Genomic DNA, 16,036 nt, shown 5'->3' on the forward strand with positions numbered 1-16,036 from the left:
GAGACTATGTATGTAATGTAGTATGTATGTAATACAGAGATTATGTATTTATTTATGTTAATATCTGCGCAATTAATGTGTAGTAATATCTGCATTTGTGTATCCTTGGCTGCCTGTAAGAAGATATGTAAGGGATCATGTAGAGCGAGGCGGTTGTATTACATGGCTACCAACAAAATAAATCAATAATTTGACACAAAATATTGATTTAAAAAGGAGTTTATTTATTTAAAAACTATTGTATTGCTTCCGCTAAAGAAAATAATCCGTTCCGTCTCTACGGTTAAGTCCTGCGTCCATAGCAACGCTCTGTTTTTCATGGCAATGGTGTGTTAACGTTATACTTAGCAGCGGCTGTTATCAAGAAATAACAGACCGCGTTATATATTAGAATTCAACCAAGCCATGTAATTGTAATAATAATAATAATAATTATAATAAACGTGTTTAGTTTTATATAGCATTTGTGCTGTGTTGGACTATGATGTCGCCACTGCGTCATAATATTTGTCAAACGTCAGTGCCCCCCCGCCGATGACCCAATGCCCCTCCAGTAGATCTGCCCTGGCGCCGACTCTGCTTTAGGTGCACTTTGTTAATACATTTCATAGTGTCATTTTTACATTTCTAAGCAATGTTCTGCAATAAAGAGCAATCTAATCAATCAGGAGACTTGAAAATGTTTGTATGAATATTTTATACATCCACAAGACAAGAATAATGTAGAACAGTCTGGTTCTCAACCAGGGGGCGGCGGAGGCCCATAGGTCACCTTTGCAAAATTCTAAGAGGGCCGCAGGATGATTTAAAATTATTTATATTAAATAATCAAACTTAAATAAAATACTAAAAAAATAAGGATGTTACCTGAATATATCTTTTTACATTTTTTTATATACAGTTCATGAAACTTGGCATTACAAAAATAATTGGTTTATTTATTTAAAGTCGGCATGAAAAGGGAGTTGCGATAGTCTTGATTTTGTTAATCAGAAATGTATTGGTTCTTTGGATGGTTGTGGTTTGATATTGCTGTGTCATGTGAGTGACAGATGTTCCGCCCTCACGCCAGTTGTTGCAAGTGGGAGGGGGAGTTATTTTAATTAAAGATTACGAGGGCTCATTCATTTTAAGAAAATTATAATGTGCACAGAAATATTATAAAAATAAATACTGCAATATTCCCTAAAAAAAATAAGAATTGTCAATTTTGGTGACTTTTAAATAGGCTATTTTCACTTTTCTGTCATTACAAACGTTTGAAAACAAGTAGTGCAGTGGGGGGTTCTTCAAGTCCAAAAGGTTGAGAACCACTGGTAGTGCAAGTAGGATATTAAGGAGCGCATTTTCATTGAGGACACCGCCGTTATGTGGACACTGCGTGCTATAACATCACTTTAAAGTTAGGAAATATCAGAGGGATAACGTTACTTATCATCTCTTCACAACTCGAGGCTTGTAAAGGTTAACACAACACCCGGATGCCACAAATGTCAATAGCACAGCAGCCGTTCCTGTCTAGATTGTAGACAGAAGAACTCTTGAGTGAGCAAACGTCACCATAACAGGACTGTTTGCATGCATATAATATTCATATTCCAGATTTTCACATTTCACAGAGGGTATTTTGATTCATACGGTTCGCTGCTATTCGAGGAAACCACCTAGAAATCGTTGTTAGGGTAATATTTACCACGGCTTATGAATATGCAAACCAGGGAGCGCGCAAGGGGGCGCGGTCCGTCCGGCTGCGGGGAAACGGAAGCGGAAGTGCCGCCATCTCCTCTGACCAGCCGAGCAACAGCAGGGTCAGTGCATACGGTTTTTGAGAAAGTACCTCTGTTATATCATTAGAATCGGTTGTGTGACACGTTATATATTTAAATGACGAACGCGACTCGAGAGGTGATAGTTGTGAAAGAAAACCACTGTCGCTTCAATCTGTCACGCACTCACGCGCGTCTCTTTATGAGTTGAGTTAGCATAGCGCAGCGTTCACGCCTCTAAATGAGTGTTTTTAATTCAGCGCCGTGACAGAGACAACAGCGCTTTCATTTACTCCAGTCTTCACCGGTAATAACCCGCTTTCTGCTATTCGGCTGGATGTCTGGTCGTGTTTGAGAGGGGGAACTGAAGCTCAACGGTAAGTAGCCCCAGCTAGCTGATCTCTATTTGACTTGGGAATGATCTCTTTCTATCAGTTTGAGACACTGTGGACCGCACAAGGCTTTGGTGTTGAAGTTACTTTCGGAGGGTTGTCTAAAGGCTTGGAATAAAAAGCGGTTTGTTTCTGTGGCTGGGTCGGGATCTAGAGAGATTTGATAGCCCCTTCTGTCATCTGCTCAGACAAAGATAAACTACTCGACACTTTAACAGATCTGATACTTCACCAACTGTCAGATTTCACACACATTTCCAAGCAACAGTTGTCATAGATAAGTTCATTGAATGTTGTGTATCTCCTCACAGCTTGCTTTGGAAAACCACCTGTTGACCCCCGAATTTACTGTTTTGAATGGAGGTTGAAGTCAAGGTCTGTGGTCTAATTGACTACAGTTCATTCAGACTTAGTACTTTGTTCCTGGCAACCTCAAGGCGGCTGTTATTATCAGGTCAAAGCCTTATGCAACAGTGCTGCATATTAATACACCCTCGTGAACTATACTACTTATCGCCTGTTCTTTCTGGATTGACCGAGACATTTTAGAAATACATTTTTAGTATATTTGCATAAATATGATTTCACTTTAATGAAAGTGGTGCTAATAAGTTTATTGATATAATCAACTTATGTTAGTAACTCCTTTATATCTGTGTTGTACAATGTGTTTAATTTAATATTAACCCTGTAAAGCCTGACAAAAATGATAGTCAGAAACGTTAATTTATTTTAATTTTTTTAGTGGAACAGTGTATTGTACCTTTAGACAAAATATGAAATAATTTAAAAGCTCACGTTCGAGGAGGAAAAATACATTTTATTTAGAGGCCCAAACTGAGCAAATAAATGTAATTTGCTGCAGATGTTGTTATTTGTATGGGCAAAAAATAAGATGAAATGCTGATTGCTTGATGTGAATCAATGAGATTTTTCTAATGGTATAGCAGACTATTTGCATAAAATGCATATATCATATCTCTATAAAACAATGCAATACAATGATGACTGAGAGGTTACAAATAAAAGCCTGTTTTGTTATATTTGATACATTTTAACATGAAGCAATTAACATTCTAATAATCGATGTAACAATAATCAAGTAAACCTAAGTTGCGTCAGTCCAGTAAATGTTCATCTTTAAATATTTGTAACAATATAAGTTATTCTTACATTTACTTTATACAAATCAGTAAATATTTCACACTAAAAAGACATGTAAAATGACCTGAAGGTGGACTTTTTAACAATTACACTAAAAGCCTTTTACTTGCTAAAAAGTATTAACTATCAATCAGATGTCCATGTATTAAATATGGTACAGTAGAGTAGACTATATTATAGACCTTATGCACAAGCGAAACAAGCGCGCAGCCATCTTTAGAATATTGTCTTTGAACTTCCGTTTTTGCAGTAGCTCTGTATATTTCTGTGGCATCACTGTCAAAGAGTAATTAGTCGGTCAAGTGGATTTACTTATTGGAGAGTTAATGAGAGTTTTCATGAGCATTGTAATGTTTGAAGCGGATGTCATAAGAAAAGTCAGTAGACCAGGAAGATTTTAAAACGAGCGGTTCATTCATAAATCCGTAAGATCTTACCTTTATGCTGTGGAAATACAAACAAGCGCAGCACTGAAAAGAGGCGGGGCTACGTAATGTAGTAAAATGTGTCTGAAATGTGATGTTGATTAAAGTGATTAACTGAATGTTTTATACGTCACAGCAGGTGTGACGCTTCAGCTTTGCTGTAGTTTCTCTTGCCCTACACCTAGCTTATGTTACAATGTGTTGTGCCTTTAGGCACTGTCCGCTATTAATGCATTTTCTCTATTGTGTGAGAGTGGAATTGAATGTCTGTTGTGTTTTTAAGCCTCCACAGTGCTGCACCAGCTTTCATCCCTGTGTGTTGTACCTCCTGTCTAAATCTCTGTTCTTCTCGTAGTTGTTTCACCCCACATCTGTGGTTCCTGGCCCTCATGTGGCCGCCGTGCGGAGGTTTGGAACAGTGGACAGGCTAAACACTGAGAGACCCCGACCTGAGCACGCACACAGAGAGAGACCGAGAGGGGGGGAGAGAGACTGACACTCCCAGGTATAGTACACTTCACAGACACTTCCTGGAGCCAGAGTCTCACGTCATCAGATGCTCTTGTGTTTACAGGGCTTTTTAGGTTGGGGAATTCCTCGGGCTGGACTTTCATGGTTACAGTGGGTGTACGGTACTGGTGACGCTCTGTTAGATTGGATCTAATGTTTTTTTTTTTGTCTGAATAGCTGCCAAAGCATTTCTTTTGTGTTTTCTACAAAACGTCTCACTGGTAACGCCATGTCATTCTTAGATATTAAAGTTTTGTTTGGAACTCAGAGTCGATACACTCCCATTTGAAAAATGTGTAGCCTCTGTTTGCTTTTGTACCTGTCCATATTAGTGTTTTATTGACATTGTTTTACAATGTCCCAGATTTTGCAGAACCTGATAGCCAGCCTGTTGCCATGTCGACATCATCGCTGCGGCGACAAGTGAAGAACATTGTTCACAATTACTCAGAGGCAGAGATAAAGGTTAGACTTTTACCTTATAACCTTGCTTTTGTTTTATTTCTTTCTTCTATTCACATTCTTCTTCTTGGCCTTGAAACAATCTTATTCATCGATAGTCTTTTAGTTCTTGATAAATAGTTTGCGCTTGCCCTTAATTTTTTCGATTGAATAAAACTGTATGCTATGCAGTCATACAAAGGAGCAGAAATTCATTCAGTCTTATTTTCAGTTTCGGGTGAAACTAACCAAAAATGCTTACAACACAATATCTTAAATGAATCTCAAGAAGTGCATGACTCATTATCATGTTTTGTGTGCGGTCAACCCATTGTTCAGCGAAATTTTGTGGATGATATCCAGTCATTTAAATAGGAAACCATTCTACAGTCCCTATGCAGATTCCGCTCATGTTCAAGTTAGTCACGCAAATTCACCGCTTTGACCACACTGTTAACCCGAATAAGTTTGCAAAATGTAAAAAAATTGAGGTAGGCATTTAAATTCAAAGTTTAAGGAAGCAGAACTGGTAGTTTATTATTTTGTAAACATTTTAATTGCTATTAACTTGAAATAATTGTGTAAGCTAATTCATATATTTTACTTTAAATTATCATGTAATTTCAATTTACACAGTTTTAGTAGTGGAAACTTGGCTAGCTTTAACTAGCTAATTCAGTAAATGCTAACTTGTTAATTGGTAGCACAATGCTTTGATAGCATAGCATAGCATAGCAATTGCTAAGAGTATGGCAATATAGAACATTTAACATATACCTGTTCTCAAACCAAGTTCATGCTCCACTCATCACCATGATGGTAACCCCCCCAAAAAACCCTTCTTAAAATTTTAATGCTAAATCTTCTAAATTAGCATAACAAAACATTAAACGCTGTTAAATCTCCCACTTCAGGGCCAGTCCAAGCCTTTTTGAGGCTCTAAGCAGTATTTTCTTTGGGTGCCCCTCTGTACCGCCAATATGTTTGACTATTGTCAATGCTTGATTTTTGCACACTATAAATCACACCCTTATCAATTTTATTAGTTGTAGCTGTGTTGCTTACATCAATGTCTGCCTGGCATGTTTTTACAGTATCTTCTTATATAAAAAGTAAATGCACTATATTCAATTAAATCCTTAAATATCGACATAAAATAAATAATCAGATGAACCTGTAACAGGATAACAATAATACATTTATAAACATTAAAGGGATAGTTCACCCAAAAATGAAAATTCTGTCATCATTTACCCTCAAGCTGTTTTAAATCTGAATGAGTTTCTTTCTTCTGTTGAACATAAAAGTTATTTTGAAGAATGTTGGTAACCAAACAGTTGCTGGTCCCCATTGACTTCCATAGTATTTTTTTTCCTACTATGGAAGTCAATGGGGAACAGCAACTGTCTGGTCACATTCTTCAAAATATCATCTTTTGTGTTCAGCAGAAGAAATAAATGAATTCAGGGTTGGAACAACATGAGAGTGATTAAGACAGAATTTAAATTTTTGTGTGAACTGTCCCTTTAAGGACGGGGGCAGCATGTTTACTATCAGCCGTTTAGTTCGCTTACGCCTTGGGCCTGCGCCACTTAACACTTAACTTTAATCTTGCACAAAACATTATATAACACTTAATTTCAGCATTTACTCTCCCTTTCGAGTGTTTTGGCAAAGCATGCTGGGAAATAGAAATCCCAGCTCAGTTTCAGTAAAATTTTATGTTTGTCTAAATTAAAAGAAACAAGTTCATAAAATTTAAAACAACGAAACCATTCAGATTACTTAAAATGTGTTAGTTTTGTTAACTCGAGAAAAGTTAATTTTATTACTTAACTAATTTGTTTAATTTAAGTTTACGCTATTCAAACCAATTAATTATTTTGAGCATTAGGGTGTACAGTGCAAAAGAAACCTGCTCGTTTTGGTTTCTATGCAATATGTGCTACATTCAATGCCACAATTTTGACAATGGACCTTTTTTGCTTGAATTTTTTTACAGAAAAGTTAACGTTAATGTGACCGGAATAGCATTAACTGTAATCTTTCTTGTAGAGCTATGATGGTATATGCGGTGTGATGGCAATTAATAGCGTGTTGAGCACTCGGATGTGTTGTTGTTTGTATTGTATTTCATTTAAAAAAAAAATAAAAAAAATCAAACATTAATGCATTAAAAAATTACAAGTAAATGTAATTTATTTATTGCCTACTTTTTAATTTGACAACACTGGCTGAAAAAAAATGCGGTCATGTGACAACAATGTAGCATACTACTGTTTGAAATGTAATAGTTGCATGTAGTATACTGTTTCATTTTGCATTGCACTGTATTCAGAAGCAGAGCAAAGTTCATTGAACTTTATTTTGTACTTTCTGCAGGTTAGGGAAGCAACCTCTAATGACCCATGGGGTCCCTCTAGCTCTCTGATGTCAGAGATTGCTGATCTGACATACAATGTAGTGGCCTTCTCAGAGATTATGAGCATGGTCTGGAAGAGACTCAACGACCATGGGAAGAACTGGAGACATGTATATAAAGTAAGTTTGGTGGTTTTACTCTTGCTAGTGACAGATGTATTATATGGGGTTATAAACAACATAATCTGATTGTATTTTTTACATTTGCTCTTTCTAAGGCTATGACTCTGATGGAGTATCTGATCAAGACAGGATCAGAGCGAGTGGCACAGCAATGCAGGGAAAACATCTACGCCGTTCAGACACTCAAAGACTTCCAGTACATAGACAGAGATGGCAAGGACCAGGTACACAGAAACTGAAAGTTATATTTATAAATACACATGCAGCTGAGACGTGTTTTCTCTTTCAATAAGGAAATAAAAGAGGAGCTCTTAGTGTTAGTTTTGAAGTGTCCTTCAACATGTTAGTCGTTCTCAAATATGATTTACACACTACAACAATCTCTCGTTCAAGGTCTCCATGTGCAGTCAACTCAAACACCATGACTTTCAACCAAGGTCTTTCTCCCACTCACACTTAAACCACAAAAACATCAGCCCAGTCTTCAGCTCACTAGGTTTTATTTTAGTCCCCTTGGTATATTCCCAACATGTTTGTCACGAGCACTACCTCGAACTCAACAACTTCCAGTTCTGGTTGTTTAATTATTTATTCAGATGCTGAACAAAAGAGTCATTAAACCTGTTGCAATTGCACACATGCTTTGCACAAAACAAAACATTCCTGAATGTTACGTCACATGTTGCGTGTGTGTTTCAGGGTGTGAATGTACGGGAAAAGGCCAAGCAGCTGGTGACTCTGCTAAAAGACGAGGAGAGGCTAAGAGAGGAGAGAATCCATGCACTCAAGACCAAAGAGAAGATGGCACAGACCAGCAGTGGTAAGAAGTAGAAGTGCTTTGCAGTAGGAGGGGCTCATGAAGGGGTCAGAGCGGACACTCAAAGATGTCTGTCAGCCCCCTTATAAAAGCACTCTGCACTTCACAGCGTTGGCCAAGTGTGGAGGTTGGCAAGCGTTTTGCTCTGGAAGCACTTTTAGGGACCGATACTCCACCATCTATTGATGCATCATAATGGCTGTCATTTGACTCCTCCCTTAGCATCTTCGGCCCCTTCTGCTCCTGCTTTAGGGGGAGGAGTGCACTCAGGAGCAGACGCTGAGCAGGCGTGGCCCCAGAGCTCCGGAGAGGAGGACCTGCAGCTCCAGCTGGCACTGGCCATGAGCAAGGAGGAGGCAGAGCAGGTAAAGTCTCTCAGCCAATCAGCGGCAGGTTTTCAGGCTGCAGGTAAAATGCACTATTGAAATGGCTCAGAGACTGAGGAAGATGAATAGTTGTTCTACTAGAAACAGAAAGAGCTTTGTAAGCATACAATGTGAAATTGGATTTTAGCGGAAAAACATGTAAGGGTATACAGTCAGCTAATCATTACTGCAGAAGAAACCCTGACATGGTGATTAAGGCCCTAATGCAAAGCAGAGGGATGTATCATCCTGAAGGGGTTCCTTTTGCAGTAATGTCCGGCTTGCTGTACATTATCCTGCTTATTACATGGCTTGAGCTTTTGTATACAAGGAAAGAAGAGACCATGCTGTGATAAGGTTGCACAGGAAATTATTTCTCTAAGACAGTGGTCAATTATAAAGTTTTGCAGTCATTATACAAACATGTTTGAAAGAAAAATGCCAAGATTGAACAATTAAAATCAAGTATTTCAGAGAGTCGTGTAATTTGCTTTAATGGGCTGTGTGACTTTTGAAACAGATTTTTGATTTTAACTTTAGAACATATTGAAGAGTTACAAGTTGTTCTTACATAATAATTTGTACTGTCAAAATTAGCGTGTTAATGCATGCAATACATTTGTTTCAGATTAACACGTTCAAATATTTAACGCAGCATCTGTTTTTTTTCCATCATTCTTTAGCTGGCGTTACATTATATGATCACGCTATTATTCATTCAAGTGCTTTTAAACCATTCAAGTGTGAAAAGAAATCTCCTGTCTGTGTGACACACACATGACTCATGCGCACAGAAAGCTGCTTTAGACATCGCGCAGGCCGCATTGAGTTCTCTTTCGTGCTTGAACAGACAAAACACAAAATTATGCAAAAATGCGCGCTTTGTCGAGTATCCTCGTAAGCACAGTCTTTAATGAGTTAAATAAAGGTCTTAAATGACTGTAAAGAGTTGTGAGGGCATGTTGTGTCAGATGTGCGTCAGGATTTAAAGTGACAGCAGCCTAATTAACCCGCTGCTGTCTGACATTTATGTTAATCAAATAACAAAAGACAAAGAGAAAGTCACTCACTGCTCTAGACTAAATAACGTTTATAACTTTAATAAGGATTAACCTATATTTAATTTATAGTTCATGCAGTGAAGACTGTGAAGTGTTTAATAACTTAATTTCTGTATATTTCCTACCTGTTAGATTAAATATTTAAAATATACTGTCTTTGTTGTTTCTGCATTAATTTGGAAATTTAATGTGAAACTTTTTTTCTCCAAGTTTTTAAAAAAAACTTTAATGTTAGGTGCGATTAATTACAGGAAATGAGCGATTAATTAGTTTGAATCGATTGACAGCACTAATAATATAATAACTGTGGCTTCCCAATCAGCGCTCAACAGTTAGTGTTTTTTTCTGCTTGCCGTGTCGGACCAGTAGTTCAGATATCTACTTGGCCTTTCCCAGCACCGGTAGCGAACATCCAGACGTGGTACATGCTGCTGGTAGCGGCGTTTAGATGAATATGTATATATGCACTGAATGCTTTCCTATCAATAACAGAATGAGAACACAACAAAAATGAGTGGTGAGAAAACAACATTTAAGAAATCATTTGATCATAGCGACGTAGATATGTTTCCACCAGCTCTGCAATTCGTCACTTCATGTTTTTTTATTTAGCACTTCATACAATAGATTGCTTTAATGCAAGCAGCTGTACAGTATTAAACATGAAAAACAGTGTCAGTGTCTCTAAAATTACAACTTCAGTTTCTACTCCACCTACTATAAAGCAGCTCTCCAGTGTGTTCATGTGGGTACATGTGTCTGACCTTGACTGACTGAACAAAAGATTTTTGTAGATTTTTGTTTTGATAACAGAGCACCTAATTATCATGTAATCGCCACGAACCAATGGTAGATCGAAAGTGTTTACTAGCCGTATAAAAGAAACAAACTTTGTTTTGGCCTGATTTTGTTCTAAATTACGTCACACCAGTTTGTTCTTAGATTTAGCTTGAAGTATATTGGGAACTGGCACCCAAAAAAACAAATAATCATGGATTTTTATTAAAATATATATTTTTATAAGTTAACTGATTTAAAATTTTGTATTTTTTATATTTACATTCATAATTTTAAAACTTTAAATGTATAATGTATATGTATATATTTAAAAATGTCAATATTATCTATTGCTATAATTATTATACATATATTTTTTTTTACAATTAATGATAGCTATTATAATTATATAATAATACAATAAGTATTTAAAAAAATTAAGTTTGCAAAGTATAAAAAAGTATGTAAAAAAAAAAAAAAAAAGAAGAAAGATAGGGCAAGTGAATGCCATTCTGTCATCTGGCTCAACACTTTCACACTGGCCCCAAGCCATCCTTACTGTTGAGCCCTGCTAATAATAACCATGTTTAAAGCTCCCTAAATCTACATTCTTTCCTAACTGCCATCTTAAAATAGAAAAATGGGCTGTTTCTCTTATAAAGTACAATAACACGCATTCAACATTAGAGGCCCGTCCTCTGCACAGTTTTTACACATTTCCCCTCTCACTCCTTCACTCACACCTGTCCTCACCCTGCCCCCCTCCTTCAGACTAGCAAAGACCCTCTGGAAGATGCAGAGATCCGCTACGCACTCACAGTCAGCCAGGAGACTCACCAAAAGGTCAGGGAGCAAAAATTCACAGTGGATGAACCTTTCCTTTGCTATCTTCTTCCCTCTCAAATCAAAGATCAGTCTAAAATCATATATACATCAGTATGATCATGGAACAGTCGAAATATCTAAGAAATACCTAATAAGTGCTTGTAAAAGGTTAGTAATGTCTGTTTTGTTTTTTTGTTGAACTTGCCTCTTGTTAGTCATAGCTGTTGTTTGAAACCTTCTGAAATCTTCACTTTTGCATGATGAAATCAACAAGTCATTTCAAAAGTACCTATAATTCTCAGTAATTGTTCTTTCTTTGCAATTCCACCAGAGCTTATCAATGCAATATCAGAGTAGATGAACTGCCCACTACTTCCAAATGCTGTTCATTTGTGTCTAACTCAAGCCTTTTAAACACACCTCTGGAGCTGGTGAGACATGGGAGTCAGGTTGCCACAGTTCACTAGACTCCATTTCCCATCAGCCCACAGAACTTGGTTCACTATGATGATGTGACGGTGGTGTGTGATTGGCAGGAGGAGCGTCTGCGCAGGGGAGACGACCTGAGGCTGCAGATGGCCATCGAGGAGAGTAAGAGGGAGAAAGCCAAGCCCGAGGAGGTGTGTGATTGTGTATGATTGTGTCAGAAAGAGTTCATGCTTGATGAGCTGTTCCTCTAGGGCGAGAGCTTGAGGTGTACACATGGTAGTGTGTTGTGTTACCGAGGGTTGTGTGTTTGTGTACCTGCCTCTCACTCTCCAAGAGTTACCTGCTCTGTCTGTGTCTCTCACCCTGCGTACGCTCTTTAGCGCAACAGTGTGTGTGAGCCCGTTTCACTTCCTCTAGAGTTTCCTCCTCCTTACCATTTTGCCACACTAGCTATTATTAAACTACTTGGAAGTGTAAGTGTATGTCCTCTCTAAAACAAGCTTCACGCTTTTGCTTTGTCGCATACTCCCTTCTGATGAGGACATCTTACTGACCTGTCTCTCTCTCAGTCGTCTCTGATGGAGTTGAGTGTCGTAGATCCTTGGGGGGCCCCTGCATCGGGCTCCGCGGGACCCTCTCCTCCTCCCACTTTGGCTCCTGCATCCACTGCTGCGCCTTGGGGTCCGGCCGATCCGTGGGGGGTCGCCTCCCCCGCCTCTCCCCCGAGTGCCGATCCCTGGGGAAGAGCACCAGCAACAGTAGTCCCAGACCCATGGGGTGACTCGTCCTCTAGAGTCAACTCTGACCCCTGGGCATCCACAGGTGAGAGTGTAGAGGATGTGTCCTCCCAGTGTCCTCTCTGTCTTTTCCCTGGCTTTTCCTCTATTTGTGGTGTCCACTGATCCTTGAACTCTCCTTGCATCCCCTCCAGCTGTGACCCCTCCAAGTGCCGACCCTTGGGCTCACTCAGTGGCTCCGGCTCCTACTCCGCTCTCAGGGTCAACCGATCCCTGGGCAGCGGAAGGAGCCGCCCCTGCCACTGACGGTCTGACCTCTGACCCCTGGAGTGGCTCGTTTAAACAAACTAATGGCACAGGTATACTTGTACATGTAAATGCATAGATGCTTATTATCACAGGGATGTCAAATTCTGGTCCTGGATGGCCAGCATCTTGCAGAGTTTAACTCCAACTTGTACCAGCACACTTGCCTGGAATTTTCTAATAATCCTAAAGACTTTCATCACGTCATTGTCAGTTGTGTTTATTTGGGGTTGGAGCTAAACTCTGCAGAACAGTGGACTTCTAGGAGCAGGTTTGGACACCCCTGATTTGTCCGAAGACTTGCCAAAGAAAAGTTGCATTAGACACACCAACAGTGTGTTTGCTGGTAATTCACACACAACACTTCCATTAGACACCACCAGTTCAGAAGATGAAAAGGTCTTTTACTTGCTACTGGTTAATTGGCCCTTTGTTAAGCTCCGCCCCTTCGTTACTTTTGCTCGTTTAGACAAGCTTTACAGAAAGTTTCTTAAGATGAACTGGAGATTTACAGAAATATAGTGGATATTATTCTTATGTGGGCTGGAATTAATTGTGATGTTGAAAAGTGTTGCATCTGATGTTGTGTCTTTATTTTTTCTTTTCAATTATTTATTTTTACGTTTAATTATGCAGTAAGAATCGGAGAGCAAACACGACGACAGCTGATAACATTAGTGTAAAGTCGCCATTTCACAATCTCCCGACAAACAACAGACCGAAAGTCATTCATTTCCAATGGAGAGTACGGTAGGAGCTGAGTGGAATTTAGTTCATATGCAAAATTTTCAGATCTGATTTGAGCTTTGCGTTAAAATATTTGAACTTTTGCGGCTAGAATGTATCCTGATTTTAATTATTTGCATTAATTAGCTCTAGAAAACTGCTTTTCTTGTAAACACGTTGGCACTCTTTTGTTTTGTGTGGATATATTCATGTTGGAGATACTGGAAAGGCAGGTTAAGTGAACATAACTGTTACTAACATTTACTGTGAGAACTGTTTAATTACTGTCGTCACTACTGTGACTTACTGCACATTTCAAAGTTACATTTAATAATGGTGACTGTACTGTTTAAATAATTTTCAACTCAAGAGCGTACACAGCACAGCAACTTAGATTGATCCGCTCTTAAAGGGAAACTGACCTTCAAGAGATGGTGCTTTTAAAGTGTTAACTCTTTGCCAATATTTATTGCGAAACAAATATTTGTCTAATAATATGGTGGATGGCAACATTTGCTTTGGTTGATTTTGGTCAGTAACATTTTTAAGGCGGGGCTTGGCAAAGGAGCTGGACTGCAAACCAGTTATTTTTTGTTAGTCTGTCGCAATATCATATTGTTTAACCATTTACCTGTTAGTCTTTTGTCTAATTCTTTTCCACACACAGCAGATCTAGAGAGAAGAGGATCCTCGTTGACAGGAGGTGATGTAGGAGGTGGAGGCAGCACAGGCTCTCCGGTGCCCTTTGACCTTTCATCGCTCGGTTCCTCCTTGCCTGTTCGAAAAACGCCAGAGTCATTCTTGGGCCCCAATGCAGCGCTCGTGGATTTAGACTCACTAATATCATCAAAACCCAAACCAAAACAACCTCCACCGCCAAGCATCTCCTCAACATCTCACAACCCCTTCCTACAGACACAGGGTGTGTATTTAAAATAGGCCACATTTAGACAGAAATGATGTGTTTGTTTATCCCTAACTTTCTTTTTCTCCTTTTCCTTAAGGTCCCTCCTCAACAGGTATGGGAGCTACCCCGGGCAGTACCATTTCCAGTAGAGGGGTGTCTCCGACCCCATCTTCCACTTCTAATCCTTTTGGCGTGACCCCAATGGCATCCATCTCCCCTCAACCTTCTTCACTTGGTTTGAGCCAGCTCCGTACAAGCCCTGTTCCCCCAAACCCAATGCTGGGTCACATGGCTCCACCAGCAGTGGGAATGGTTCAGCCGGGGATGGCCATGCCAGGAATGGGGGTCCCTATGGCGGCCCCTGGTATGGGCATGGGAATAGTACAGTCCAGCTCAATGGGCATGCCTTTTGGTGGAATATCCCCCATGGGTCCCGCAGGAAACCCCTTGCTGATGGGCTCAGGAGGCCCTGCACAGCCTTCACTGATTTTGGGTGGGCCGCCTGGGGTGGGCGGAGTAATGGGAACAGGAGGATCCATGGGAGGCGGAACCACAGGCACAAGCACCAATCCTTTCCTTCTTTGAGAGATTTCACCAATCCCACGTTGCCCTATCCACTCAACAACCAATCCAAACCTGCCCTACCAACACAAACAGTTTGTGTTTGACAAAAAAGAAATGTGTGTACACTCTATATTTAATGAAAAAGTAAAAACAAAAATGTGTTATTTTCTTTCACAAAACAGCATTTCAAATTCAAATATTTTTTTTTTCATTTTATTTTACACAGTATTTGGAGTATTTATTTCCCTTTTTGTTCTAATTTTCTTTTCTTTGACAGACATGGATGATTGGCGGGTTCATTCAATGAATGCAGGTTGTTAATATTGTTATATTATTAGGATGATTGTTATTGCTCAGTAACAGGAAGATGAAGATATGGGAGGAGGAAAACAAGCCACTAATGAACTCAATCATACACCCCTTTCTCCCTCTTTCTTTGAGGTGAACCTCTGATGAAAGAGTAACATGAAGGATGACTGACGGGCTTGAGAAGAATTCAGCTGTCCGTTTTATTCACAACTCTACTAAAAATCATCAATGATGTAGATGTATTACTTTTAATTTAATTTAATGTGTAATCTTGTGTAATTTATTTTAATCGAATGTGTTTCACTCCTGGGAACGATTAAACCAAGGAAAATCGCACTGGAAATTGCCATTGAAACAGATGCCTGCTTGGTTTCCTTTGACCTGCGAAATTTCAGTGCACGTCACGTGGTTCTTATACACAGGAACAGGGGCTGTATGTGTGCTTGCGTGTGTGTGAGTGTGAGAGCGTGTATGATGTGTCCAGTGTTTTCACCCGGCCCACTGCTGTGCTTCTGATGGGGTTTTATCAGCATAGTTTCACTTTCAGCATAATGGTTCTTTTCAGCCATTTATTTTTACAGTCATAAGAATCAAAGCATTAATTCAACACCTGTTCACGTGAGACAGCGCCTGTCTTTGCATTTCACCTCAGCACCTCTTTACTTTGACATTTACACAGGGAATGGGAATTGTTAACGCTTATGAAAATGAAAAAGAATTATCTGAATGATTTATGTGAAATCATAATGTAAAATTGGGGACTGAATGACATGATCCATGCTGTTATTCTTTATTTACTTTGAATGAATTATTTTATATATATGAAAATTTTAGAGATGTTTCTCTAATATTGGCTATGGTCAAAAATTGTGCGGTGTTGACTGTGAACATTCACATTGAAAAATAAAATGAAGAAAAAAAATCTAAGAAATTTAAGAAATAAAAAAAAAATCCACATAACAAAATTGTCC

At 39.0% G+C, this 16,036-nt stretch overlaps 1 protein-coding gene across 8 annotated transcripts; it reads left to right on the forward strand.

Moving 5' to 3' along the window:
- The first annotated feature begins 1,730 nt into the window (after positions 1 to 1,730).
- epn1a (epsin 1a) lies at positions 1,731 to 16,003 on the forward strand. Of its 8 annotated transcripts, XR_014031843.1 has the most exons (14): positions 1,751 to 2,143; positions 4,103 to 4,252; positions 4,622 to 4,722; positions 7,081 to 7,239; positions 7,338 to 7,466; positions 7,942 to 8,062; positions 8,282 to 8,424; positions 11,034 to 11,105; positions 11,624 to 11,707; positions 12,086 to 12,338; positions 12,448 to 12,612; positions 13,953 to 14,207; positions 14,290 to 14,872; positions 15,034 to 16,003. XR_014031843.1 is itself a non-coding variant. In XM_081389524.1 (13 exons), exons 3-13 carry the CDS (start codon positions 4,654 to 4,656, stop codon positions 14,775 to 14,777), a joined length of 1,938 nt encoding a protein of 645 aa, XP_081245650.1. In that variant the 5' UTR covers positions 1,751 to 2,143; positions 4,103 to 4,252; positions 4,622 to 4,653; the 3' UTR covers positions 14,778 to 15,964. The 8 variants fall into 8 exon arrangements, 6 of the variants coding, with proteins under 6 accessions (XP_081245653.1, XP_081245650.1, XP_081245652.1 ...); XR_014031842.1 differs by lacking the exon at positions 11,034 to 11,105 and having other exon boundaries at positions 1,731 to 2,143; positions 15,034 to 15,964; XM_081389524.1 differs by having other exon boundaries at positions 14,290 to 15,964.
- Positions 16,004 to 16,036: the final 33 nt, after the last annotated feature.

Source organism: Scardinius erythrophthalmus, assembly GCF_964197995.2.
Source record: "Scardinius erythrophthalmus genome assembly, chromosome: 16".
Classification (NCBI taxonomy): domain Eukaryota; kingdom Metazoa; phylum Chordata; class Actinopteri; order Cypriniformes; family Leuciscidae; genus Scardinius; species Scardinius erythrophthalmus.